The sequence below is a fragment of the Typopeltis vanoorti genome, chromosome 14, assembly GCF_054136105.1.
Source record: "Typopeltis vanoorti isolate ZY-2024b chromosome 14, IOZ_Tvanoo_1.0, whole genome shotgun sequence".
NCBI lineage: Eukaryota > Metazoa > Arthropoda > Arachnida > Uropygi > Thelyphonidae > Typopeltis > Typopeltis vanoorti.
The window spans coordinates 76,537,617-76,561,207 of record NC_143562.1 but is presented as its reverse complement, the minus strand read 5'-3'; the positions used below and the strand labels follow the sequence as shown (position 1 = coordinate 76,561,207).

Sequence of the window (23,591 nt, the reverse complement as noted above, 5' to 3'; positions counted from 1 at the left end):
CTGCCTATAATTAGTGATAGACAAGGGCCAGCTATCTCTGATTGGCTACCAGTGGAGATTGAATTGCCCATTCAGTCTCCAAAAGCTAGATAGGGTTTAAAGGCCTTGCTTACTCCCTACAAAGGAATAAAAGGCATACCTTATTATTATTATTATTACCATCTTCAAATCTAACTGCTGAATTACAACTCAAATATAAACTATGAAACACTCAATATAATGTCCCATTTACACCATACAAATATAGTATTTTGAAGAGCTTTTCTTGGCATCTTGTCATTATGCCTTTTCCTGATCTACAAATCATCTACAAAATGAAATATAAACTTGTTATATTCTCATGATTTCTCAACTATTTGTCTTAAAGGAATATCTACTCCTGACAACCTCTCTCTCTGGCTTGAACCCAGCTTATTTTTCCCAAATTTTTCACAATTTTTCTTCTTTTCTGAAGTATGCTTGCATGAATCTTAAACTAACACCTGGTAGAGAAAGTTCTCTACAATTCTCACATTCAGATTTCTCTTTTATATTATGAACTCTACTCCAATCTGGAATTCAATCCTGTGACCTGGCAATCCAAATTGTGCAGTGTGGCCACTGTAAAACTTTTCAGTATTTCTGGTCAAATATCATCTACTCCAAGCTGCCTCTCCCAATTTCAGGTTTTGATGGCTTTTTCCACCTTAAGTTCAATACTTGAACCTGAGGTAGAAAAATTGGTATGCACTGTGCCAATCTTGAACTCTATTGATCAGGTTTTTCAAGTAGCTGACGTTTTTGATTTTTGACTTGGTTCCCCGATGAAAACTTCTGGGATCTTGTTTAACTGGACAGCATCCTAGTCAGCATGAAATTCTATCATGATGTGCCATCATCTGGTTTATGCCAAAAGGATTACAATTTGGCTGGTTAAATCCCAAACTGTCAGCCTATTCCTTCATTTATTTTTAAGTAGATACCTACTCATACGTTGCACCATGAGAAGGCGAGGATCTGATGTTAGGGGAGAAGTCCTAGTTGGTTCTCCACATTCCCTTAAAAAGTTACATGGAGATCTACTAATTATTCAGCTTTGACCTTTAAGTGACCTTTCACTCTGTGCAAGTTACCATCAGGAAATCTAAAGGAACTGTGGGAATTCAAATCCACCTTAGGTAGGATGCCTCTGAAATGTTTCTGGAATCTACTGTAGTCAATACTTAACATACTTAGGCAGTTATGAAAGTTCACATCAGTTCAACACACTATTAGGTCATCGCTAATAAACTACCCATTCAGTTTTTTTTCATGCACATGTGTGTGTGTTATTACAGAACATGAGTAATATTTAGAATAGCTTTTCAATTGAAGGAGAGTTAACCATTTACATATGGAGATTGACTGCAGAGTTTTTCTTCCAGAAAATTTAGATTTTTCAAGTGTCCAGAGAAAAACCATATGCACTAATAAACACAGCAGATAGTAGAGACAGGATTAATCACTCTAAAATTGCCAAAATTAGGTTTATAGAACAGGCCAATGCACCTAATATATATGAGACAAGATGGGATATCCAGACTGCCCTACTAGTTAACAAATGTGTAGGTAGTGTTTCAGGCATTTCGGTCCAGAATCAGTGATCCTATTTGTTGTTCTGAAAGAATGCACATACATAATTAAGAATTTATAAATGCACATGCACACACACAATCTCTTTACAGTATATGATCCCTCTCCCCTTTACTGCCCTCTTTTATCAATACACTGTGGTCATTTATGACTACTACTGAAGTGATGATCTTGCTATATAAACTGCAATTTCATCACTTTTTTTTATGCAGCATCTTTTAATTACTTTGACATAATTGCTTATTCAACTTCTCCATATCTTACCACACTATGTGCTATATAACTATTTACTTTACTTTATAGTACAAAAAGCAAGTTGCCAACTACATCGCAGGCAAGTTCTAAAGAGAGCGTGTTACATGTTTTCCCTATGCACTCTATTCAGTTCAGTAAATCAGACTAATCTTCACTAACAGTGATATCCAACATAATTCTACACATCATCCATTGCCAAAAAAAAAGCATCATCAAATCTGAAGAGCTTACACTATCTGTTCTTTCTCCTCTGTCAATCTAGATACTATTAAAAGAATCATGCAATTAAACTGCATGGTTATCTAAGCCAGCCTGGTTGTCTAAGTAGATAGCATACCTGCTCTCCAACTAAAAGGCTATATATTTAAATATTGATGTGGGCAGAGGTGTCTGTGAATGTTTCTTGTGAAAGATTAATTTTATCAACAGGTGTGAAACCACCATCCTACTTACTGGAGTCTTGAAGGGGCTTTAAAAAGTTCCATGCTTGATCTCTGGAGCAGGTTTTCTGGATTAGATAAAAACTAAATAAAGAAACTATGAAAGATATAAAACAACAACAAAACAAAACAAAATAACAACTTAGTCCACCCATGGTACTATACGTACGATGTACTGTAAAGTAGAGTATGATAGGTTTACAACCTTTTCAGGAAAGAGATACAAAAAAAGGTCCAATCCTCCAGAAGAGCCATCACATCAACAATACCTAATATTTCAATTCCACTCCAATTCTATGTATTTCTGGTATCTCTGAACCAAATGCAGGAATCTTGAAGAAGCATAACTTTATTTTCATGTTCTTTCCAACAGTAAACTATTTTCTTAGCATTCACTAAAGATAAACTTTTCCATTATCTCCTTCAGATATTTATCATGTGCCTTGCAAATACCATCTCTCGTATTTTGGAAAAATTGTCAGTTCTTCTGGAGCTAGTGTTTCTCCAAACTACAGAAAATTTGTTTGAATAGAGCAAATGAACCTGATATGCACAAATATAAATATATATATATTTTTTTTTTACAGGGAACCCATCCACAAAAGGTTGGTCAACCTACATTATGCTAGTACCATGGATATGCAAGAAGGAACTTGTTCACATTTATCTTGAAGAGCCGTGGATTGTATTCTTTGGAAAACATATAGGATGACAGAATGTTCCAGAGGACAGCAATGGAAGAGATAAATGAAGAAGAGGAGAAATCTGTTCTGTGAGTTTGGAAATGTACCGTGAGGGAGTGTTGATTAGTTGCTGCACACATTTGAATGGATCTGGTAAACAATTTTTTCATGAAAATCCAAACGATTGTTTGAACTATATACACATATGGCATTTCAAAGTACTGCTTTATCGTTAATAAAGTACTAGCGATAGGGATGATGATAGCTTTTAATTTAGTTGATCACCAAAATGCATTCATAAGAAAAATATATATAAAGAAAAAGCCAATATATTTGCCAGCCTGATTGGCTGAGTGGATAGCATACTTGCTTGCCAACCAAGGTTGGGGGTTTAAATCCCACTTTGGGCATGGGTGTTTGTAAAAGTTTGTTCTAGATGAGCATGTCTTCATTGTAAAAAAAAAAAAAAAAAAATGAATGTGAAAAGAATACTTTTTCTAGTTGAATTAATGTAGAAGTCTACAAGAAAAAGTCTATGCTGATGATGGGATTCAAACCCAGAGCCTGCTGATTGGAGAGCAGATACACAAACCATCACTCTACCAACCAGCTTAGCATTACAGATATCTCCATGGAGTCAAAAGAATCATCATGCAAATTCATTATTCATCCAATACAATCATACTGCTCCTTAAACTGATGAAGCACTCACAACCACCACCTCTTGCAACCCATTTCATCCATTAACCATCCTCCAAGGAAAAAATCTAGTCTCAACATCCTTGCTAACCACACTCTAACACAAATTACATGAATGACCCCTTGTTCTCTGTGATGACCCTTCCTGCCATGTAGCAAAAAAATTATTCAGTGTCAATCCTATAAAACCCCTTTAATAACTTATGTGCTTCTATGTGTGTCTCCTTTTTTGCATATCAACTAATTTTTGAAGCCCACAGATTGTCAATCTATTCTCATCAGGAGCATTCCTTAGACCTAACACAATCTTTGTCACTCACCTCTGGATCCACTCCACCACCTTTTCATCCCTGTGGAATCCAGGTGTCCAGATCTGCATGCAGATGTGGTATTATCAAAGTCACATGTAGGGGAACAATAACTAACTTCTCTATCTCTACATGTTAGTGTGTTCTTCAACCACAGCAATGTACTGTTTTGGCTATCTTTGCAATATGCCCTCAACTTCAGCTTAATGTCTACAATCACCTTCAAGTCCCTGGTTTCATCAGTTTCCTACAGTTCAGTTCCATCAACATAGTACACAGCATGTGAACTCTTCTTCCCAATGTGCATCAACTTACACTTGGCCACATTAAATGGGCAGCTATTCATCTTTGCCCATACTGCTACTTAATTTAAGTCTTCCTGAAGGATCTTTATATTATCTTCATTTTTTTAGCCATCGCTCCTTCCAATTTTGTATCATCAGATAATATCATTGAATACCATTTCTCTTATCCAACTCCATTGTCACTTTATTATAAAAAGCAAGCAGAGTACTAAGACAAGACCTACCCTACAAATCCATGTTATCGCTTATACAGTATCCTATTCCTATCCACCAGTCCTGAATTCTGTCTTTCAAAATTTTTCCATTACCTTAATCACCACTCCTGAGATGCTAATGGCATCTAATTTGCTACTTCTGTCTTGGAGCCTCCTTTATGCAGTGGGATCATTTTGCACTCTTTCCACTCCATTGGCACCTTCCCAGTACTGAAGCTTAAATTAAACAGCTTAGTCAGAGGAGCTGATAATTGGCTAGCACATTCTCATAATACATGGGCTATTATTAACAGATCACAATGGAATCAAAGAGTCATCATAGGAGGTCCTTCATCATATCATGACTTGAATGAATTCACTGTCTCCATACTTTCAACCACCCACAACTCACCACACACACAAAAATACTCCTCGCCCCTTTTGCTCACACCTCCCAGCGATGGCCTCTTGTTCTCTCCTTATTTCCACTCATTCTGTGAAAAATCTGATCCACATTAATCTGATAATAATCCCTTACCAACTGATATGTCTTGATCATGCCCTTCTCCCCCATTCTTTTATCCACTAGACCAGGGGTTCTCAACCTAGTTGTGGTGATGAGTGCATTCGAAACTGGGAAAAGAGTGGCAGGCACCGACCTGGTTGTGGTCACAGATACATTCAAGACTGAGAAGAAGTGGTGGGCACTAATATTTTTTTTTCTATGAAAATGTATACTTTTTTTTTTAAGCATATCAAATGATAACAATTAACAAATTAACTATGAAAAAATGATAAATACACATGTGATATTTAATATACAACTAAATTAAACCACTGCACAATAAGCAAAAAATATTTCTCTTCCCTCTAGATAAAACAATAGTCTTCTTCCCAATCATTGTTGAATTTATAGATTCATTGTTTTTTTATTTGGATTACTCATGCCAGCCTGGCTGGCCGAGTGGTTAGTGTATCTGCTCTCCAGCCAAAAGGCAGTGGGTTCAAATCATGCCATGGGCATGGATGTTTGTGATTGTCTGTGGAAATACTAGTGGTGGTGGTAGATGGCGTTGGTGTAGTTAGTGGATTGAGTGGTGGAGACAGAGTTGTACAGCAGGTGCCCTTCCTCGATGAGTCTTTGGACTCCCTGGTGGTGTCAAATAATAATAATATAATTTTGGGGCAAAATTTTTAAACACGAGAAAATAATGTGTGGTCAAAGCATGCCGACAACACCGGTAAAGTGGTGACACATCCCTCAAGCACGTGGTTACAAGTAGACTAAATACATAAAGCATACGCACAAAATTGGCACTGGTAACACTCGCACTCAAGAGAGAGGAATTACAAAATGTTTGTAATATAACATAAATGTTAACATTTTTTACAATTTCAATAAATATTATTACTAGGAGAAGACTCATTTTTCAGTTTTAATTTTTCTTAAGTAATTTTCCTTCCAGTTTTAATTTTATTTTTTCCTTATTTAATAATTGACAGTGGGTGCATGCAAATAGCCTCACAGGCACAAATGCACCAGTGGTCATGGGGTTGAGAACTGCACTATGCTATAGTTCGCCCACCATTTCTAGATCCCTTGTTGGATTTGTGCCAAGAATAGTCGATTCATGCTGAAGGGGAGAAAGAAATGAAGGATGTACGAATTGGTCGCCAACATGCGAAATCACGTGCTTTCTTGTCTGTCGCTGTACTAGTACTAGCTTGATTTTTGTTGTTCTCTTTTTGCATTATTTTTTTATTATTAATTTGTATGATGGATCCAGTACAGTCAACAAGTTCTATTGTTACACGTTTCAGTAGCTCTTGCAAAAGAATATTGAATAATGTGCTGACATTCTGCGAAAAAGAATCGTCAGAAGGCCGTCTTCTTGTTCCCCTTTCTCAAGTCATAAAACGTGCAAGTGCAATTGCGGGCGTATCGGGGTCGACTGTTAAAAGAATTCGTAGGGAATCAAAAGGTGAAGGTAAGCCAAAATTTAAATTTCCTAAAAAAAAAAAAAAAAAAAAGCGGCAGAGTAAAACCATCGAAACCGTAGCTTTGAATGATTTTGATGTAGACGTTATAAGAAGAGCTATTCACGAATTTTACGTATTCGAGAAAAGAGTGCCAACTGTTCCGAAATCGATTCCTGTGCTTAAAGAAAAAATTAATTTTCCTTGGAAAAGAGAAACTTTAAGGAAAATACTTCATGAAATCGGATTTTGTTTTAAAAAGTCCCAGAATAAAAGGAAACTAATCATGGAGCGAAGTGACATTGTTTTATGTAGAACGTAGTATTTGCACGTATTAACACTCTACGTACATTTTTCCAACTGTTATATAAGCAAAATAGTTACACTTTAAAAACAACAATGTTCGTAAAAGAAAAGCTAAATTTTCCGACCTGTAATAATAAACAAACTCAGTTTGTTTATTATTACCTCCCAGAAGACAGACTGATTACCCTATTATCGGAATGGATTCTCCTTTTTCTGACATGCACAGTAGTTTCGAGGGACCTCAAATCGGTGGGCGAACTATATGCAATTTGCATTCCCTCAATCTGTCTTCACATTCAACATTCCAGAGACCAAAAACTACTTTAGTCAATCATCTCTGAACCCTTTCCAGCATCTCTTCATCCTTTTGAAAACCCAATGACCACATCTGTGTGCAGTAATCCATATACAGACTGATCAAAGCTGTATACAATGGAATCATAACATCCTTACTCCTGCATGTCAATGTTCTCTGCATCTCTCATATGCCATGGCTGTGTTCTTATTGAATTATGTTAAGCATGTCCATTTCTTCAACCTTTATTCTCCCATTAGTGAACATCACATTCAGCATTGCAACATCACCACCTAAATGGTATACTCTGCACAATGCTGAATCAGTAATTCAACTATGTGGTTTGCTTCTGTTACCTTCCACCATCAGCATTTTTTGAAGTCACCCTTTCAAAGTCATCCTCTTTTTATTTGCCACATAGTGAAAGAACTCTTTAGGGATTCATTTGGCCTCATCAGCTAGCTTTCTCTCATAATTAGCTTTGAGCTTCCTTACCATACAGTTCACTCTTCTTGCCTGTGCCTTGTACTGCTCATGGGCATGCTAAATCACCTTTTTCTTTTTCCCCGCAAATTTTTCTTTGTCTGGAACTCCTACTTAATGATGCTAACCGCTAACTGGATTTATCCTTCTGACTCTGGATATACATTCTGATACTGCTTTCTTCAAACAAATTGACCACCTCCACTGTACCACTAGCACGTCTCTCCCCTAAAGCTGGCCTGGTTGGCTGAGTGGTTAGCATATCCACTCTCCAGCCAAGAGGAAATTGGGTTCGAATCCTGCCAAGGGCATGGATGTTTGCGATTGTCCTACTAACCAATTACCATATCTACTGCTGTGACCTGTGTCCTGGTGCAGTATGACCTTTGATGTCTTTGCACTATAAAAATCAAATAATAATAAAAAAACCTCCCCTAAATTCTTATACCATGGTACTGCTGAAAGTTGACTCCTTAGTTTATCATAATTATGGTTACTATCCTCAAGTGGAGACAGCATAGCTAGATTGGTTCCTGTTAAGTTCTCTGATGCTATGACCAGATCCAGCACTCTTGAACCTCGTATCCTCACCATTACATGATGCCTCAGGTAATCATCTCTCAGCAGCTGTATAAATTCCATTTCCTTCCTTCCTTGTGATCATTCTTCCTCCCAATCGACGTCCCCATAGTTGAAATTCCCAATAATAATTACTCAATTTGCACTCATCGTGTTAATTTGCTAAAGAATGTCACCTACATGCTCCTGTATATCCCCTGGATTATAACAGAAACCAATCAAACAGATAAGCTTAGGTGTTGACAGTTATTCATGCCTTATTTTTAATAGTATTAAGAACACTAAACAATTTTTATCAAAAGATGTTTTATTAACTACTTATATTTCACTGAATTTCAAATCAGCATCATCAGAATACAACACAGCTTGTATACGTGACAGTGAGTAAATGAAACCAAATTTCAGTTTCAACTAACCGAACTGTCGTGCTTTGTATACAGTATCTTCTCTGTGCAGAATCATCGATCTAACAGCTTAGGTGTTGATAGTTATTCGTGACTTATTTTTTAACGGTATTAACAATACTAAACAATTTTTATCAAAAGATGTTTTATTAACTGCTTATATTTCGCTGAATTTCAAATCAGCATCATCAGAACACAACACAGCTTGTACACGTGATAGTGAGAAGTGAAACGAGGTTTCACTTACTGTCGCATATACAAGCTGTGTTGTGCTCTGATGATGCTGATTTGAAATTCAGCGAAATATAAGCAGTTAATAAATAATCTTTTGATAAAAATTGTTTAGTGTTGTTAATACCATTAAAAATAAGTCATGAATAACAGAAACCAATAATGTATTTTGTCCTGTTGGCCTCTAACTCACACCAAACAGCCTCATTTAAACTGCCCTCTGCATCACTGATGTACTTCTACCATTTTTGGCTTCCTCTGCTATCATTAGTGAAACCAACCCCTTCTTCCATCCTGGCCCTTTTATCTTCTCTGATAATACTATATCTTTTGCATGCTATTCTTATAACTTTATCATGATGTTTTATTAACTGCTTATATTTCGCTGAATTTCAAATCAGCATCATCAGAACACAACACAGCTTGTACACGTGATAGTGAGAAGTGAAACGAGGTTTCACTTACTGTCGCATATACAAGCTGTGTTGTGCTCTGATGATGCTGATTTGAAATTCAGCGAAATATAAGCAGTTAATAAATAATCTTTTGATAAAAATTGTTTAGTGTTGTTAATACCATTAAAAATAAGTCATGAATAACAGAAACCAATAATGTATTTTGTCCTGTTGGCCTCTAACTCACACCAAACAGCCTCATTTAAACTGCCCTCTGCATCACTGATGTACTTCTACCATTTTTGGCTTCCTCTGCTATCATTAGTGAAACCAACCCCTTCTTCCATCCTGGCCCTTTTATCTTCTCTGATAATACTATATCTTTTGCATGCTATTCTTATAACTTTATCATTCTCGGTCAACCAAGTCTCACTAATGCCAAAAACTCCTCATCCTTATATTGAATACTTCTGGCATCAGTACACATAAACTCTAATACCTCCTACATCCCAAAACCTCCCTTGTATTGCTTAGCTGATTAAAGTCAAGAATCTTTGGTATGACATTTAGCATCATGTGATCACTCTCCTACTTACTAACCTACATCCCTACCCAAACATTCCAGTTTCCCTGACTCTGCACCTCTGATCTCTCACTGAATAACACTTTCTCAAGACTCCTGACCCCAAATCATCCAGTCAAATGCAAGCCATTTACCTTATATAAATCCTTCTTCCCATCAAACTCACTCCATACCATCCATCCTGCACAATCTACTAACACACTAATTCATTCATGATCAACACTCCATCTCACCTCAGCTCTGTCATACCATGATAACAGACGTACAACTTTTCCTTTCTCACTCTTTTTTTTGCATGCATTAGCAACTCACCTGCTAAATCATTTGTACCAGACAAATAGCATCTTTCACATTCAATCTCTGCATCTATACAGCATCACTAACAGTCTTAATCTTGACACCAAGAAACAATTTTGTCACACTCTCCTCAATCACTCCTCTTATTAATGAATCACCATGCAAAATCCAATCCTTATTCTGATGTTTTTGCTCTTTCATACTCTGCTATCTTCTTTTGCTTCTGTGATCATACCATCCACCACACATTTCTCCAACCACTCAATTCTTACAATCACTCTACCACTTGTAACACCAACCTTGCCAAATGCATTATTACATATTTTGTCTTTCAACTCACCTGTTATCATTCTTTTTACTTTCTTCACACTTCTGGCATTCGCTCACAAAACACTTACGAGAAACATGCTCTCCAATTTAGTTCTTCCATAAATCTCTCATTCTACAAAGTGCATGCATTTCACATATGCTGCAGCAAACAAAATCACCCACCATTGTTTTGCACATCCATGCCATTAAGCACAATACAGCAAACAAAACTATGAAAACCACAAAATTAAACACATACTACTCTTACAGTTAATCAAAGAAACACTTATAAATATAATAATGCAAAAAATAATCAGTTAATTATTGCAGAATACTTTCAAAAAGAAAGTATTTTTCGGCATGAAAATCACTATGCATAGCACCTTGCATCCTCCAGTGGCCAAGTGCTTATTATATGTCTAAGGACAACTGATTTGCATGCTTCCTCTTCCCTTTGTAGAGCTCCTTATAATAAAACAGCGTTCTGAAATACGACTGCCATCTTGGAATTTCTCTAAATTTCTTGTTACAGAGAAAGAGTAACTTGGATACTTATATATCTGATTTCGTATGATAATTATATTTTAATTAATAAATTTTTCAAATTCATCTAAGCACCTCCATAGTGCAGTTGGAAGAATGATGAGACATTGCACATTTTGAGTGGAAAAGACATGAGTTTGATTTTCATCATGATGAGAGAAATCTTTATGTGAGTTTTCAACTGAAAGTGAGTTGGCCAATCTCATACAAAAGGTAGCAAAATTTTTTTCTCCTGGAAACTTGGATTTTTCATCCCACATATAGCGAACATATGCAATTAACAGACAACAATGGTGTTAATAGGAGGTAGACGGCATAGTGTTTCAGTTGTGGATGGTGGCTAGAATATAGGAGGAGGAGGATTAAGTGGAATAGATGTGGGTTATGTGTTGTAGAATGGATATAATAATAATAATAATAATAATGTACTTTTAGTTATTTTTTGTTATTCTATTAATTTCATTGCCTTATTTTTCATTGGAAAAGATGTGTAATCCATGTAATAAAATTTGTAATGGACAAAATACTATTTTGGCCCTCTTTTTTTTTTTTTTTTTTTTTGTGAAAGCAAATAATTTCACTATTAATCAAATAAAAAAAATTAACAAAGCAAAAAAATGGCTGGGGGGAGGGGGTGAGAGGATGCCTTGTCCAACTGTGTTGGATAATACTGATGTTCAGAGAAAATTACATTAATACAAAATTTGTAAAAGTTCAAGTTGAAATCCCCTAACTCAGGGAATACTTGCATATCAAACTCCAAACAGACAATGTTGAAAATAAAATGTATTAAAATTTTCTTTTATATATGTATGTGGATGCACACATATGTGCGTGAGGCTAGGAATTTTTTGATCAATTTGTTTATAACTGATATACTAACTGTGATATATATTCATGCATCTAATATAACCATATTGCATGTGATTCACCTACAGCAGGTTGGTAACGAGCATGTTCATACAGGTCAGCTAATTTATGAAGAACAGGAGTGCTTATGATGAATGTTCCCAACTGTGCTAAATGTACAAGATACATACGAAGATCCTGTTCAGGAATCCAGTGTGCAGTGCCCTTTCTGATGGCAATAATATCTGAAGATAATGAAATAATGGAAATAACTAAACAACATATATAATAAAAGTTCAATAGCATAGATTGTACAGATTATGCTGTCTCCTCAAGAAGTAAATTATAAATTAAAAAGATCTACAACAATTTAGAATAAGGTTAATATCACAAGAATATTAATAAAAAAAAAATGTCTAGTATGCTCTGAAGGTCAGTTGGCTTTAATCTGAGTAATTCAACTTGATTCATATCAATCATCACAAAACCAATTTCATTATGGAACATGAACCAAATTTGGAAGCCTTCCTTCTCGGGTTGATATATCACACTTGAGCTTACTATCTCTCATGGATAACTGGTAATTAACTTAAGGAATTTACAACGCATAAAACGGATATTAATTAAAGGAAACTTTAATGGAAACCTTCAATATTTCGGCAACGTCACGTTGCCATCTTCAGGAACATACAAATATGGTATGTGCACACAGGCACTAACGAAAGCAAATGAGGAAGAAGGCAAGAAACTAATATTGTTCCTAAAGTCCTAATGGTGCCCCCTAGAGGGCTAACTGGATTGTCTTGGTCGTTGGGCTGAAGTTCTCATGATGTAAGTCTCCCAAATTTGGGGCAGTCTCGTGCATCCAAATTTGTCGAGGTTTGGAACGTTTTTTAGAGCTGCTGATGATTCCATGAATAATCTTTCGTACTTGAATTGCTGTGGTGTATTATTTTAGTTTTCTTCCAACGAATTCTATGGCAGGTATCTATGGCATGGTCTGCAAGCCCAGAGTAGCTGTACTGGTGAAACCGGATGTAGTCTTTGTGTTCTGAAATCCTGATATTTACTGTCCTGCCTGTTTGGCCAAAGTAGGACAAGTTTCTTCTACTTTAGCCAAACAGGCAGGACAGCGCTTTACCATCAGAGCTTTACCCACCTTTACAATGAGTTTCCCTGGTGTTGCACCACCTTTAGACTTGAACTACGTTCAGGCGCATACTTAACTGTTTGCTTACTTGGGATTAGGAGTAAAATAACCAAGTTTATAAAATTACTTGGTAACTCTAATATACATTACCCAAGGTAAAAAAACTTATTTACATCTATATCTCCTCCAGAGATTCTTATTCAAAATAAAAACACCTTGTAACAACTTGTATAGGTAAAGTTGATAAGACTCTGTATCACTAAAACCTTGGTATTTAGGGTCTAGCTACTCACTGAGGAGACCTCAAAAAAGGTTGAAACCGGTGTGGGTAGTGACCCCACCCATAATGTATTGCAGTATACATCTCTTAGTGCGATGTGCTTTATATTATGGAAAATACTAAGAATAGTGATCAGATCTTTACCCACCTTTACAATGAGTTGCACCACCTTTAGACTTGAACTACGTTCAGGCGCATACTTAACTGTTTGCTTACTTGGGATTAGGAGTAAAATAACCAAGTTTATAAAATTACTTGGTAACTCTAATATACATTACCCAAGGTAAAAAAACTTATTTACATCTATATCTCCTCCAGAGATTCTTATTCAAAATAAAAACACCTTGCAACAACTTGTATAGGTAAAGTTGATAAGACTCTGTATTACTAAAACCTTGGTATTTAGGGTCTAGCTACTCACTGAGTAGACCTCAAAAAAGTTTATAAAATTACTTGGTAACCCTAGTAAATGTAGATGTCATCTAAGAGCTTGTTGATCACCTGCCTACACATACTAATGTGCTATAAGTTTGTAACCTTTTGCGTGTGAAGTTGATATAAAATTTTTAAAAAATAATCATAATTAATAATATGATGAAATTGTACGCTGGTTATGGTGTTGCCCAATTAAGTTTCCAGCAGGGAACAGGGAGAACAGTAAAAAGTGAGATACTGGAATAAACTCAACATTGACAGAATTAAAGATAGCCGATATCAACATAAGAGATATCAGTGGAAAAAAAAAAGTTGAACTGGCAGAAGAACTACAGAAGTCTGGACATAATTGGTGTTACTGAGACAAAGAAGATTTACTGAAACAGGTGAGCTCCTGTTTAATAAATATAACATGTTATATTCAGGCAATAGTGAATCAAGTTGTGCATCTATCGTACTAACATTTTATATATATATATATATATATATATATATATATAAGGAGAATGGTTAGAGAAAGGAAGAAGTAACAAGAGCATTCAAAACCAATAGACTTCTTGACTAGCAGCAATTTCAAGTATTGTCATGAAGAAAAATTTCAAAATGGGGAATGTGTTTTCAAACTTATTTGTGCCTATCATTCCACAGAAGGTTAACCTAAAGAAGAAATAAAGGAAAATTTTTAATCATTACAGAAGGTAGTTGACATAAGTGCTATTCCAAAGAAAAGTCAGTTCTTGTTAGAGATTTAAATCTCTAATTCTCCAAATTTTTTCCAAACATTTCTATGAATTCTAGATGCATAGAAATGTTTGGGGAAAATTTGGAGAAAAGGGTAAAACTAGTAATAATGATAATTCCCTGATGGATTTATTCAGGACATAGATTAGTCATCATTACCAGCACATTTCATAAGTAAAGATGGGCAAAAATTCACATGGAAAAAAGACATGAGAAAAAAACAAGTCTTATTAACTACATCATTTACAGTTCATGATAAAAGAGTATGCCGAGGATTTGAATTTGAAGTGATCATTACTTAGTTTTAAGCAGGATAAAAATGAACATCATACTTAAAAGAACAATATGTAAAAAAAGTTGTTGAAAGATTTCCCAGTTGGTAATGAATTAAATTAAAGATGCCAAGAAATTATATTCTTGATTCATCTTTTATCCAAGTTTACTTGAATATAGGATACCAAGCCAATTAATGTGAAGTCATTAGCCTCTATATACAATTAGCTTAGTCATGAAAATACTTCACATGCAGACTTTGTTTGCTTACACTTGAATAAACAATAATCCAAGAATGTAATTTCTTGGCATCTTTAATTTAATCTAATTTATAACCAAGTGGAAAAACTTTCAACAACTAGCTCTGATTCAGAGTATTTTAATAGTAAGGTGTCACAACTTATTACTTCTTATATATGGGAAATATATAACTTCTACATTACTTTAACCTTGATATCACCACTGGGTCTGGCTTCTACTAATGGCATTAATTAATGCTCATCATTGGGTCTGCTTACTTCCTGGGGAGTAGAGAGGTTCTGTTTAGTGTCAGGTTTTGGTCTGTTGCTGGAATTACTGCTGAGTTTCCTGTCCTGGAGTGATTCGGTTCAGGAGATGAGTTTAGCAGTAATCCTTTAAGGTCACTCAGTGAGATTTAGAGTTTTTGGAGAGCTATTCCCACACTTAAACATACCTCAATAAAGATAAGATCAAAACCAGTCTGGGTAATGGCCTTTCTCATAATGCTTAGCTGTAACATACCTGAAATGATGTGTGCTTTGCATTATAGAATACTAAGGTAATTAATGAATTCGTTATACTCTATATACAAGTAGCTTAGTTATGAAAATATTTCATGTGCAAACTTTGTTTGATCACACTCAGATAAAAGATAAACCAAGAACATTTCTTGGCATCTTTAATTTAATGTAGCAAAGTTTTAAGAAGAATTAAAGTTGAGAAACTTTTACAGATGAACTTTAGAATTAACTATACAGATATTGTTCAACTGTAGAATGTCACAGCGCAACCAACTGCAAAAACGGATAATCCATATTTTTTGAATTAATCCAATTTTTAACAGGGACTCTTTCCTTTCCAACTGTACCTTTTTTAACATGGAGGTCTATGGGCTACCGCTGTGCATGTTGTGATGCGTTAGCAGACGCCTCGTCCTAGTTCACAAATGGAAGTGACGTCACCGGAAGGGGGATGAAGCAGATGTTACATCAGACAGACGTCACAATGACGCACCGATGTGTAGAGGAGGATAGCGTCTCGCTAGTGGAATAATTGCGCCCGCCGATTTTGAAACGAACATTCCTTTACCAGAGGAACTGAACTTATGTAGGATATAAAGAAAACAGCTATAACACAAATAAGAAGCATTTTTGATGAATGTCACCACAGATGAAACCTGTTAGAGAAGCTCACGTATCTTTTGTAATATTACGGGTGCTGGAAGGGCATATGCGGCGGAACTAAATATATCCAATGCACGATGCAATGTTGTCGGTTGAATAGTAGTCGATAACACTTAACAAGCACTAAGGAGAATATAAATAAAACCAACATACCAAAAATGAAGTAAAAATGAGTCGAGTATTCATTTCGTGTTTGCTATCACCACATAAACGCTATCATGACTCCATATTTTTGGCTACTGTTACAGTTCCGTCACTGGCGGGAAAATGCAGCCGAACATGGTATCCGCCATACGCAGACAACGTCGGTGCGATTGCTGGATGTCGTGGGTTGTATGGTAGCGTTAGTTTCCATACAATGGACAATTCTAAATACATACATACAGATCCAAACATAACCAATACAAGCAGCACGTACTAAGTAAGAGAGGACAAAGTTAGATTTTTTTACAAAACGAATGTGCACATATCACGAACAGTAACTAACTCCCTACAGCTGGCAAGCACCACGTGGATGAAGATGTCCAGTAAATACAACAGCTGTGGTAATATGGCGCTTTTGGTCATCGTTTTCGTGGGCGATTTGTATAGCAGCATTTACAGAGCGATGAACATGATATACTGTTAATATCACATTTTAATCTACGAAGTGCTTATTTAATAGTTACATTTGAAATTGGGAATTCATGCATCAAATATGTCTGTGATCGTTCTTCTATATATATATATATATATATATATATATATATATATATATATATATAATATAAAATGATAATTAAAATTAAGTGATATTACATCCCATATTGTTCCGCTACAAAACCTTCGTATTATATCTAGGTCTACCTACTCACTGATGAGACCTCAGTAAAGGTTGAAATTGATCTGGGTAGTGACCTTCTCTCATAATGAAAAACAGTAATACAGCTCCTAGGAGCTGGGCATCACATTATGGGTAAATACCAAGAACAGTGAACAGAGCCTGCTCCACCCTTACTATGAGTTGCCTCTGTGTTGCACTACCAGGTGGACTATGAGTTACCCTGGTGTTGTACTATCCAGGTATTTGTTTCATATCAGTTCATATTAAAATTTAAAAAAATAATCACTATCCAGGTTTGCTGGACATGTATATACGTCCAGCAAAGAAATGGTACACTTACATACATTAATTTCATGGAATACATACAGCAGTTCCTGTTAGCTTTATATTCTAAGGAAAGAACAATGTATTTCAAATTGAAGCGGGAGGCCTCACAAATTTTTCAGTGGCCTCTAGTTTTTATATTATGAATTTAATATTTATAAATAAGTATTTTATTTTGCAACTATTATTATTACGGGCAACTCCAAGGAGTCCTTAGACTAATCGAGGGAGGCCCTAAACAACTACTCAACATCCACACAGTGAACTCATTGACAATCATGGCACCCACAACAGACTCTGGCAACTTATTTCACTCGTTCACCACTCTTCAAGTAAAAAACATAGCCTCTAACACCCTTGCTAACCACACTCTCTTGGACTAGGGGCCATCCAGTTTCCATGGATGGCCCCTAGTCCTCCCAACTATAACTATGCTTTTTTTTTTTTTTTTTATTGTTCTCTGTGAGGAGTAACGTTTTTCTATGTGGCCCCCCATAGAGAGCGAGGCCCCCAGCTTGCGCATCATGCACTTAATGGTAAATGCGGCCCTGAATATATATATATATATATATATATATATAGAAATAATGATCTTCTATGTATATATATAGAACGATGATATATATGAAACTCCGCAGATATGGAGAAAACATATGAGCAATATTCTGCACAGACTGATTCAGAATTTATGCTAATTATGAACATTTCCAATTAACCACCCCTCTCTCTCTCTCCCATGAATTATAAAGAACTACTCTAATTTTCTACTGAAAGTTTTCACTAGATAGTAATCAATATCTATTTTTTCATTTTAACATTTATTAAAATAAGAATACCAAGAATATTGTTGTATTCGGCAAATTCCGGCGTATTTCTTTGTGTGTGTGTGTTGACATTATTCCCAGTTAATAAAATAAAATATATAATAATAAACAAATTCAGTAGTGGAGTGGCAGTTTGTTTCTTAAAAAATTCAAATACTGACAATTTTACTGTGACTGGAAATAAATTTTTATATTTTCATCATCACAAACACTAGACAATAATCTTCTCTTCCCAGGAAACACTTTGGTCTCCGAAATACTAGTCAATAATGTTCTCAGCTGGAGGTAAAGGATAAAAGCATAGATTACTCTCAATGCTATTGAGAAAGAATGGTTGTATTCTTTCAGAAGTCGCACTAAACAGCCTCAAGCAGTTTTGAATTAATTCATCTATATTGATTGTAGATGCAATTTCATGCTCTATAGATATTATTATTAGACCAGTGAGTCGTTCCTGAGCCATCATAGAGCGAGTGTAAGTTTTTTAAGTTATAATTTTGAGAAACTCGGGGGAAAAATTGCAAAATAATGTAGGATCATCAGCGAACAGCAGGACAGCTTCACTTAATTTTTTGGTTTTTTAATTAGTAATCAAGGTTTTACCAATTTTTTTCGAAGGTTGTAATTTTTCCCCAAAATATGTAGCAAAATCTGGCTCCCCAAAGTTCGCCTAATGGTAAAACAGGACCTTTGCATAAGAATCCAGCTTTTCTTTTTTTTTGTGGGGGAAGAACCCACCTATTAATCTGCTGATGTTAAAAAAAATTTATTTTCAGTACCGTTCATAACATAATTGTTACGAACGAAAAGCGCTTAGGTTAGGGAGCATACTCATGCATTTTATTGTACTAAACGTACATAGCTATTTCAAAAATTGCCACCGATCTAAACTAGCTGAAATATCTTTTTTTAAATATGCGGTCATTTCTTGTTTGTACTGATATGTCAGATAATGATGATAATAAAACCTTCATTGAGTGGAGATTTCAGAATGAAGTAATTTATAATGTACTTTCTTTGTGTGATTTTAGAAAAGTGCACATCATTATTTTCTGGCTATTACTGTCAACTGAACATCGGAAATAATGGAAATGACTAACTATAGGGGATTTGTAATGGTTTTGACCTCCTGACTTAGAAGAGTGAACCTGTGCTACTTTGGATTTCCTCAATTAAGAAATTCAAGCTAATATTTTGGTGATTTCCAAGATAGATGTATGCTTACAGCTTCAGATATACTGCTGCTGTTTGAGAACAACTCTTTTCATATATTTAGTAACTCTTTCCGCTTTTATGAATGTGATATATATATATATATAAAATGTGATATATATATATATATAAAATGTGATATATATATATATAAAATGTGATATATATATATATATATATATATATATATATATATATAAAATGTGATATATATATATATATATATATAAAATGTGATATATATATATATATATATATAAAATGTGATATATATATATATATATATATATAAAATGTGATATATATATATATATATATATATATAAAATGTGATATATATATATATATATATATATATATATATATAAAATGTGATATATATATATATATATATATATAAAATGTGATATATATATATATATATATATATATATAAAATGTGATATATATATATATATATATATATATATATATAAAATGTGATATATATATATATATATAAAATGTGATATATATATATATATATATATAAAATGTGATATATATATATATATATATAAAATGTGATATATATATATATATATATATATATAAAATGTGATATATATACAGGGTGTTCGGGATAAATTTGACATATTTATAATTAATTATATTTTTCCGTAAGTTACATGTATTAACACACACTTCTCTTCATTTAAAAGTTTGGACCCTTCTTCATTCATATACAAGATGTCAGAAAGGATGGATAGCTGGAACCCACCTGAATCATGGAAGAGAATAACTTGTATCATGATGATTCGTGCCCGCCATCAAAATAAGGATATTACGACTGCTGCCCAATGCTCCCTGAATACAGTAAAAACAATCAGGCATGAACTAGAGACTTGCAATGGTGACTACGAGGATGTAGCAAGAAGAAAGATCCCTAGCAGACGATCTGATTGCGTTCGTACAGCAGAATTCCTCGCAAATCTGCAGGAACAGGTGTTGAAGAACCCTGGCATTGGAATTCGGGCTTTGTTCGTGGAGTTGCTAACTGTAGTCAAGCCCTGGATAACAAGGGTAGCCAATGGTAGGCCGTATGTATGGCAGCAGGATTCGGCCCCTTGCCACACCTCTGGGAAAAGTCAAAAATGGTTGTCTGAAAATTTCTACGACTTCACCAGTCCAAATGTTTGGCCTCCAAACTCCCCAGACCTTAACCCCATGGATTATTTTGTATGGGGCGCAGTTGAAAAAGACACCAATCGCACTTCCAGTAATACAAAAGCCCAGTTAATGGATAAAATTAAAACAGTTTTTGCGGCCCTTCCCAGGGAGACTGTAGCATCAGCTTGTTCGAGGTTCCGAAGCAGAATTGAAGCTGTGATCGATGCTAATGGTGGTTATTTTGAGTAAATCTTGTTGATAGTATTGTAATTAACTCTGCCTGTAATGTTTTTTTGTCAATTCATTAAATTTAATAGATACAAAGAAGATTTTCTTTTTCCTTACGAAACTGTCAAATTTATCCCGAACACCCTGTATATATATATATATATATATAAAATGTGATATATATATATATATATATATATAAAATGTGATATATATATATATATATATATATATATATATATATATAAAATGTGATATATATATATATATATATATATATATATATATATATAAAATGTGATATATATATATAAAATGTGATATATATATATATATATATATATATATATATATATAAAATGTGATATATATATATATATATATATATATATAAAATGTGATATATATATATATATATATATATATATAAAATGTGATATATATATATATATATATATATATATATATAAAATGTGATATATATATATATATATATATATAAAATGTGATATATGTATATATATATATATATAAAATGTGATATATGTATATATATATAAAATGTGATATATATATATATATATAAAATGTGATATATATATAAAATGTGATATATATATATATATATATATATATATATATATATATATAAAATGTGATATATATATATATATATATATATATATATATAAAATGTGATATATATATATATATATATATCGTTATAAATAACGATCACAGATGCTATGTGCTGAAAAAAAAAATGCAAATATAATATAATACATGAGGGTTTGTTTATTTTCATTTACAATATAAGAATAAAAATTTTGCCAATTGTTGCGAGGTAAACCAGTTAGATATAAGAGGCCTAAAATGCTTAGAAATTTGTGCTGTCAATTCGTTTTAACATCTCTTTCTCTTGAATACCATTTCAAAATGTACTACTGGACTTTTCTTCTTAAAATACTTTCTCCAAAGCCATATAGCAGCGAAGACAGTTTCACAGAGCACACTACACGTTTTGACTTATCAAGTCCATTGAAGTAATTAAGGATGTATGGATGATTGGGTGGGGATGCAATGTGCTTTTATTTATTTTTCAGAAATGAAAATCACAAGTGCGGCAAGCTTTTTTCACCCTGGCCACGTATGGTGACATACAGTAAAAAGCAAACATGGCGCATGTGCTCGGCCGAATATGCGCAAGCGACCGATCGTAACCAGAGGCACATTGGGAGACCACGCCGCTATGCTAGTCTCCGACGGAGAGAGAGAGAGAGATATGAGCGTCACAGTGAAGTCAATGTGATGTAACTTCCGCTTCACCCCCCTTCCAGTGACGTCACTTCCGGTAGCAAACGAAGACGAGGTGCCCACTCATGCATTAATGCGTCCACTGCGATCTCCCACAGGCTACCATGTTAAAGAACCAGCCGTTTGAAGGGAAAGAGTCCGATTTTCGAAAGGATTAATTCCCAAACCTGAAACGAGCCCCAATTTTAGTTGACAAACAGCTGAGAAATCATATGAATGTAACAAGGATCTGTACTTAAGCTTTGTAGATCAGGAAAAACATATGATAAGGTGCCCAGAGAAAAGCTGTTCAAAACACTACAGTTATATGGGATAAATGGAACATTATTCCGAATAATAATGCATAGTCTATATTTAAGTTATAAGTTTGCACTTAAAACTAAATGAGGTAAGGGAAGGTGGTTTGATGTAATAAGAGTAGAGATAGTGTAAAGGTACACTATCTCTACTCTTATTAATTATCTATATGGATCACAAAGTGGCATTCAACCTAATATTAGAATCAGTGGTATTAAAACTTGGTTTTTTTGCTATGTGCAGGTGATGAGATGTACTCCTAAACAAATCCAGTATAAATCTCCAGAATGCTCTAACTAAACTGAATAAATGTAACAGCAATAAAAATACCAAACTATGCAAGCTTACAGGAATGTATAAAACTTCAACTGCATTCTGAATGGAAACCTATAGAAAAAAGTATAATATGTCAGCTAATTTAGGCTGTTTTTTTGGTCCATTAATCCATCTATTCACTGGACATCAACAGATGCCGTATGGTCACTCAGATGCTCGATGATGTGCCCTCGTCATGTGGTCCTATTGTATGCTTTTCTGGAGGCTTCAACTCTCTGAAGGTCAGTCACTCCAGATACACCATCCATCCATCCATCCACCTCCTTCCATCCTTTCAATGTGTACAAAGTATTTCAACTTTCTTCTGTCAATATCCTTAAGGAGCCTTAAGTTTTACTGATCCTTTCCAGCACCCATCCATTTGTCTACCTTTCAGTATATGCTACCTTCTGCAACACCACATCTCAAAAGCAGTTATGTTTTTCCTGTCAGACTTCTTTAGGTTCCAGGTCTCACATCCATAAGTTGTGTTGGAAAAACAGCTGCATCCAAAATCCTCAACTTTGTTCCCATGGAGATAGATCCATCTTTCCAGATTTTAAACAAGTCTCTGACTGCTGTTTTAGCCATTCCTATCTTCTTCTGAACAGCAATTCTTCACATTAATAATGGATCCTAGGTATTGAAACATGCTGACTTCCTTAATTCTTTTCCATTAAGGTACACTTGTTTCTCAGGAGCTTCCCTGTCTGTATTTCCTTTGAGAACCATAATCTTTATCTTGCTAGGATTAAACTGAAGTCCTCTGTTCTTAGTGATCTCGTTAACTTTGTCAAGGATTTGTCCTAGTTCTTCCTTGTCGTTACATAGGAGTACTGTCTCATCAGCATACCTCAGATTACCGATCAATTTACCACCTATCCTAATTTCTGTCTTGAGCTCATCCAATGCTGCACACATGATGTTCTCAGCATAGATACTAAACAAGTGAGAAGAAAGTAGACATCCTTGCCTTACTCCCTTTCCAACTGAAGCCAATCAGTTAATTCAACCCCTGTTCTTACCATGGCTTCTTACTCACTGTACAAGCTAGCT

At 34.6% G+C, this 23,591-nt stretch overlaps 1 protein-coding gene across 2 annotated transcripts in view; it reads right to left on the bottom strand.

Moving 5' to 3' along the window:
- Window positions 1-23,591, bottom strand: part of LOC150099687 (lipid transport auxiliary protein 1-like) — a 110,765-nt gene that overhangs the window by 12,299 nt on the left and 74,875 nt on the right. For both annotated transcript variants that reach the window (XM_090403523.1, XM_090403522.1), the window contains exon 6: window positions 11,834-11,991. In XM_090403523.1, coding sequence (XP_090259649.1) covers window positions 11,834-11,991 — 158 coding nt within the window. The remainder of the gene's footprint in view (window positions 1-11,833; window positions 11,992-23,591) is intronic.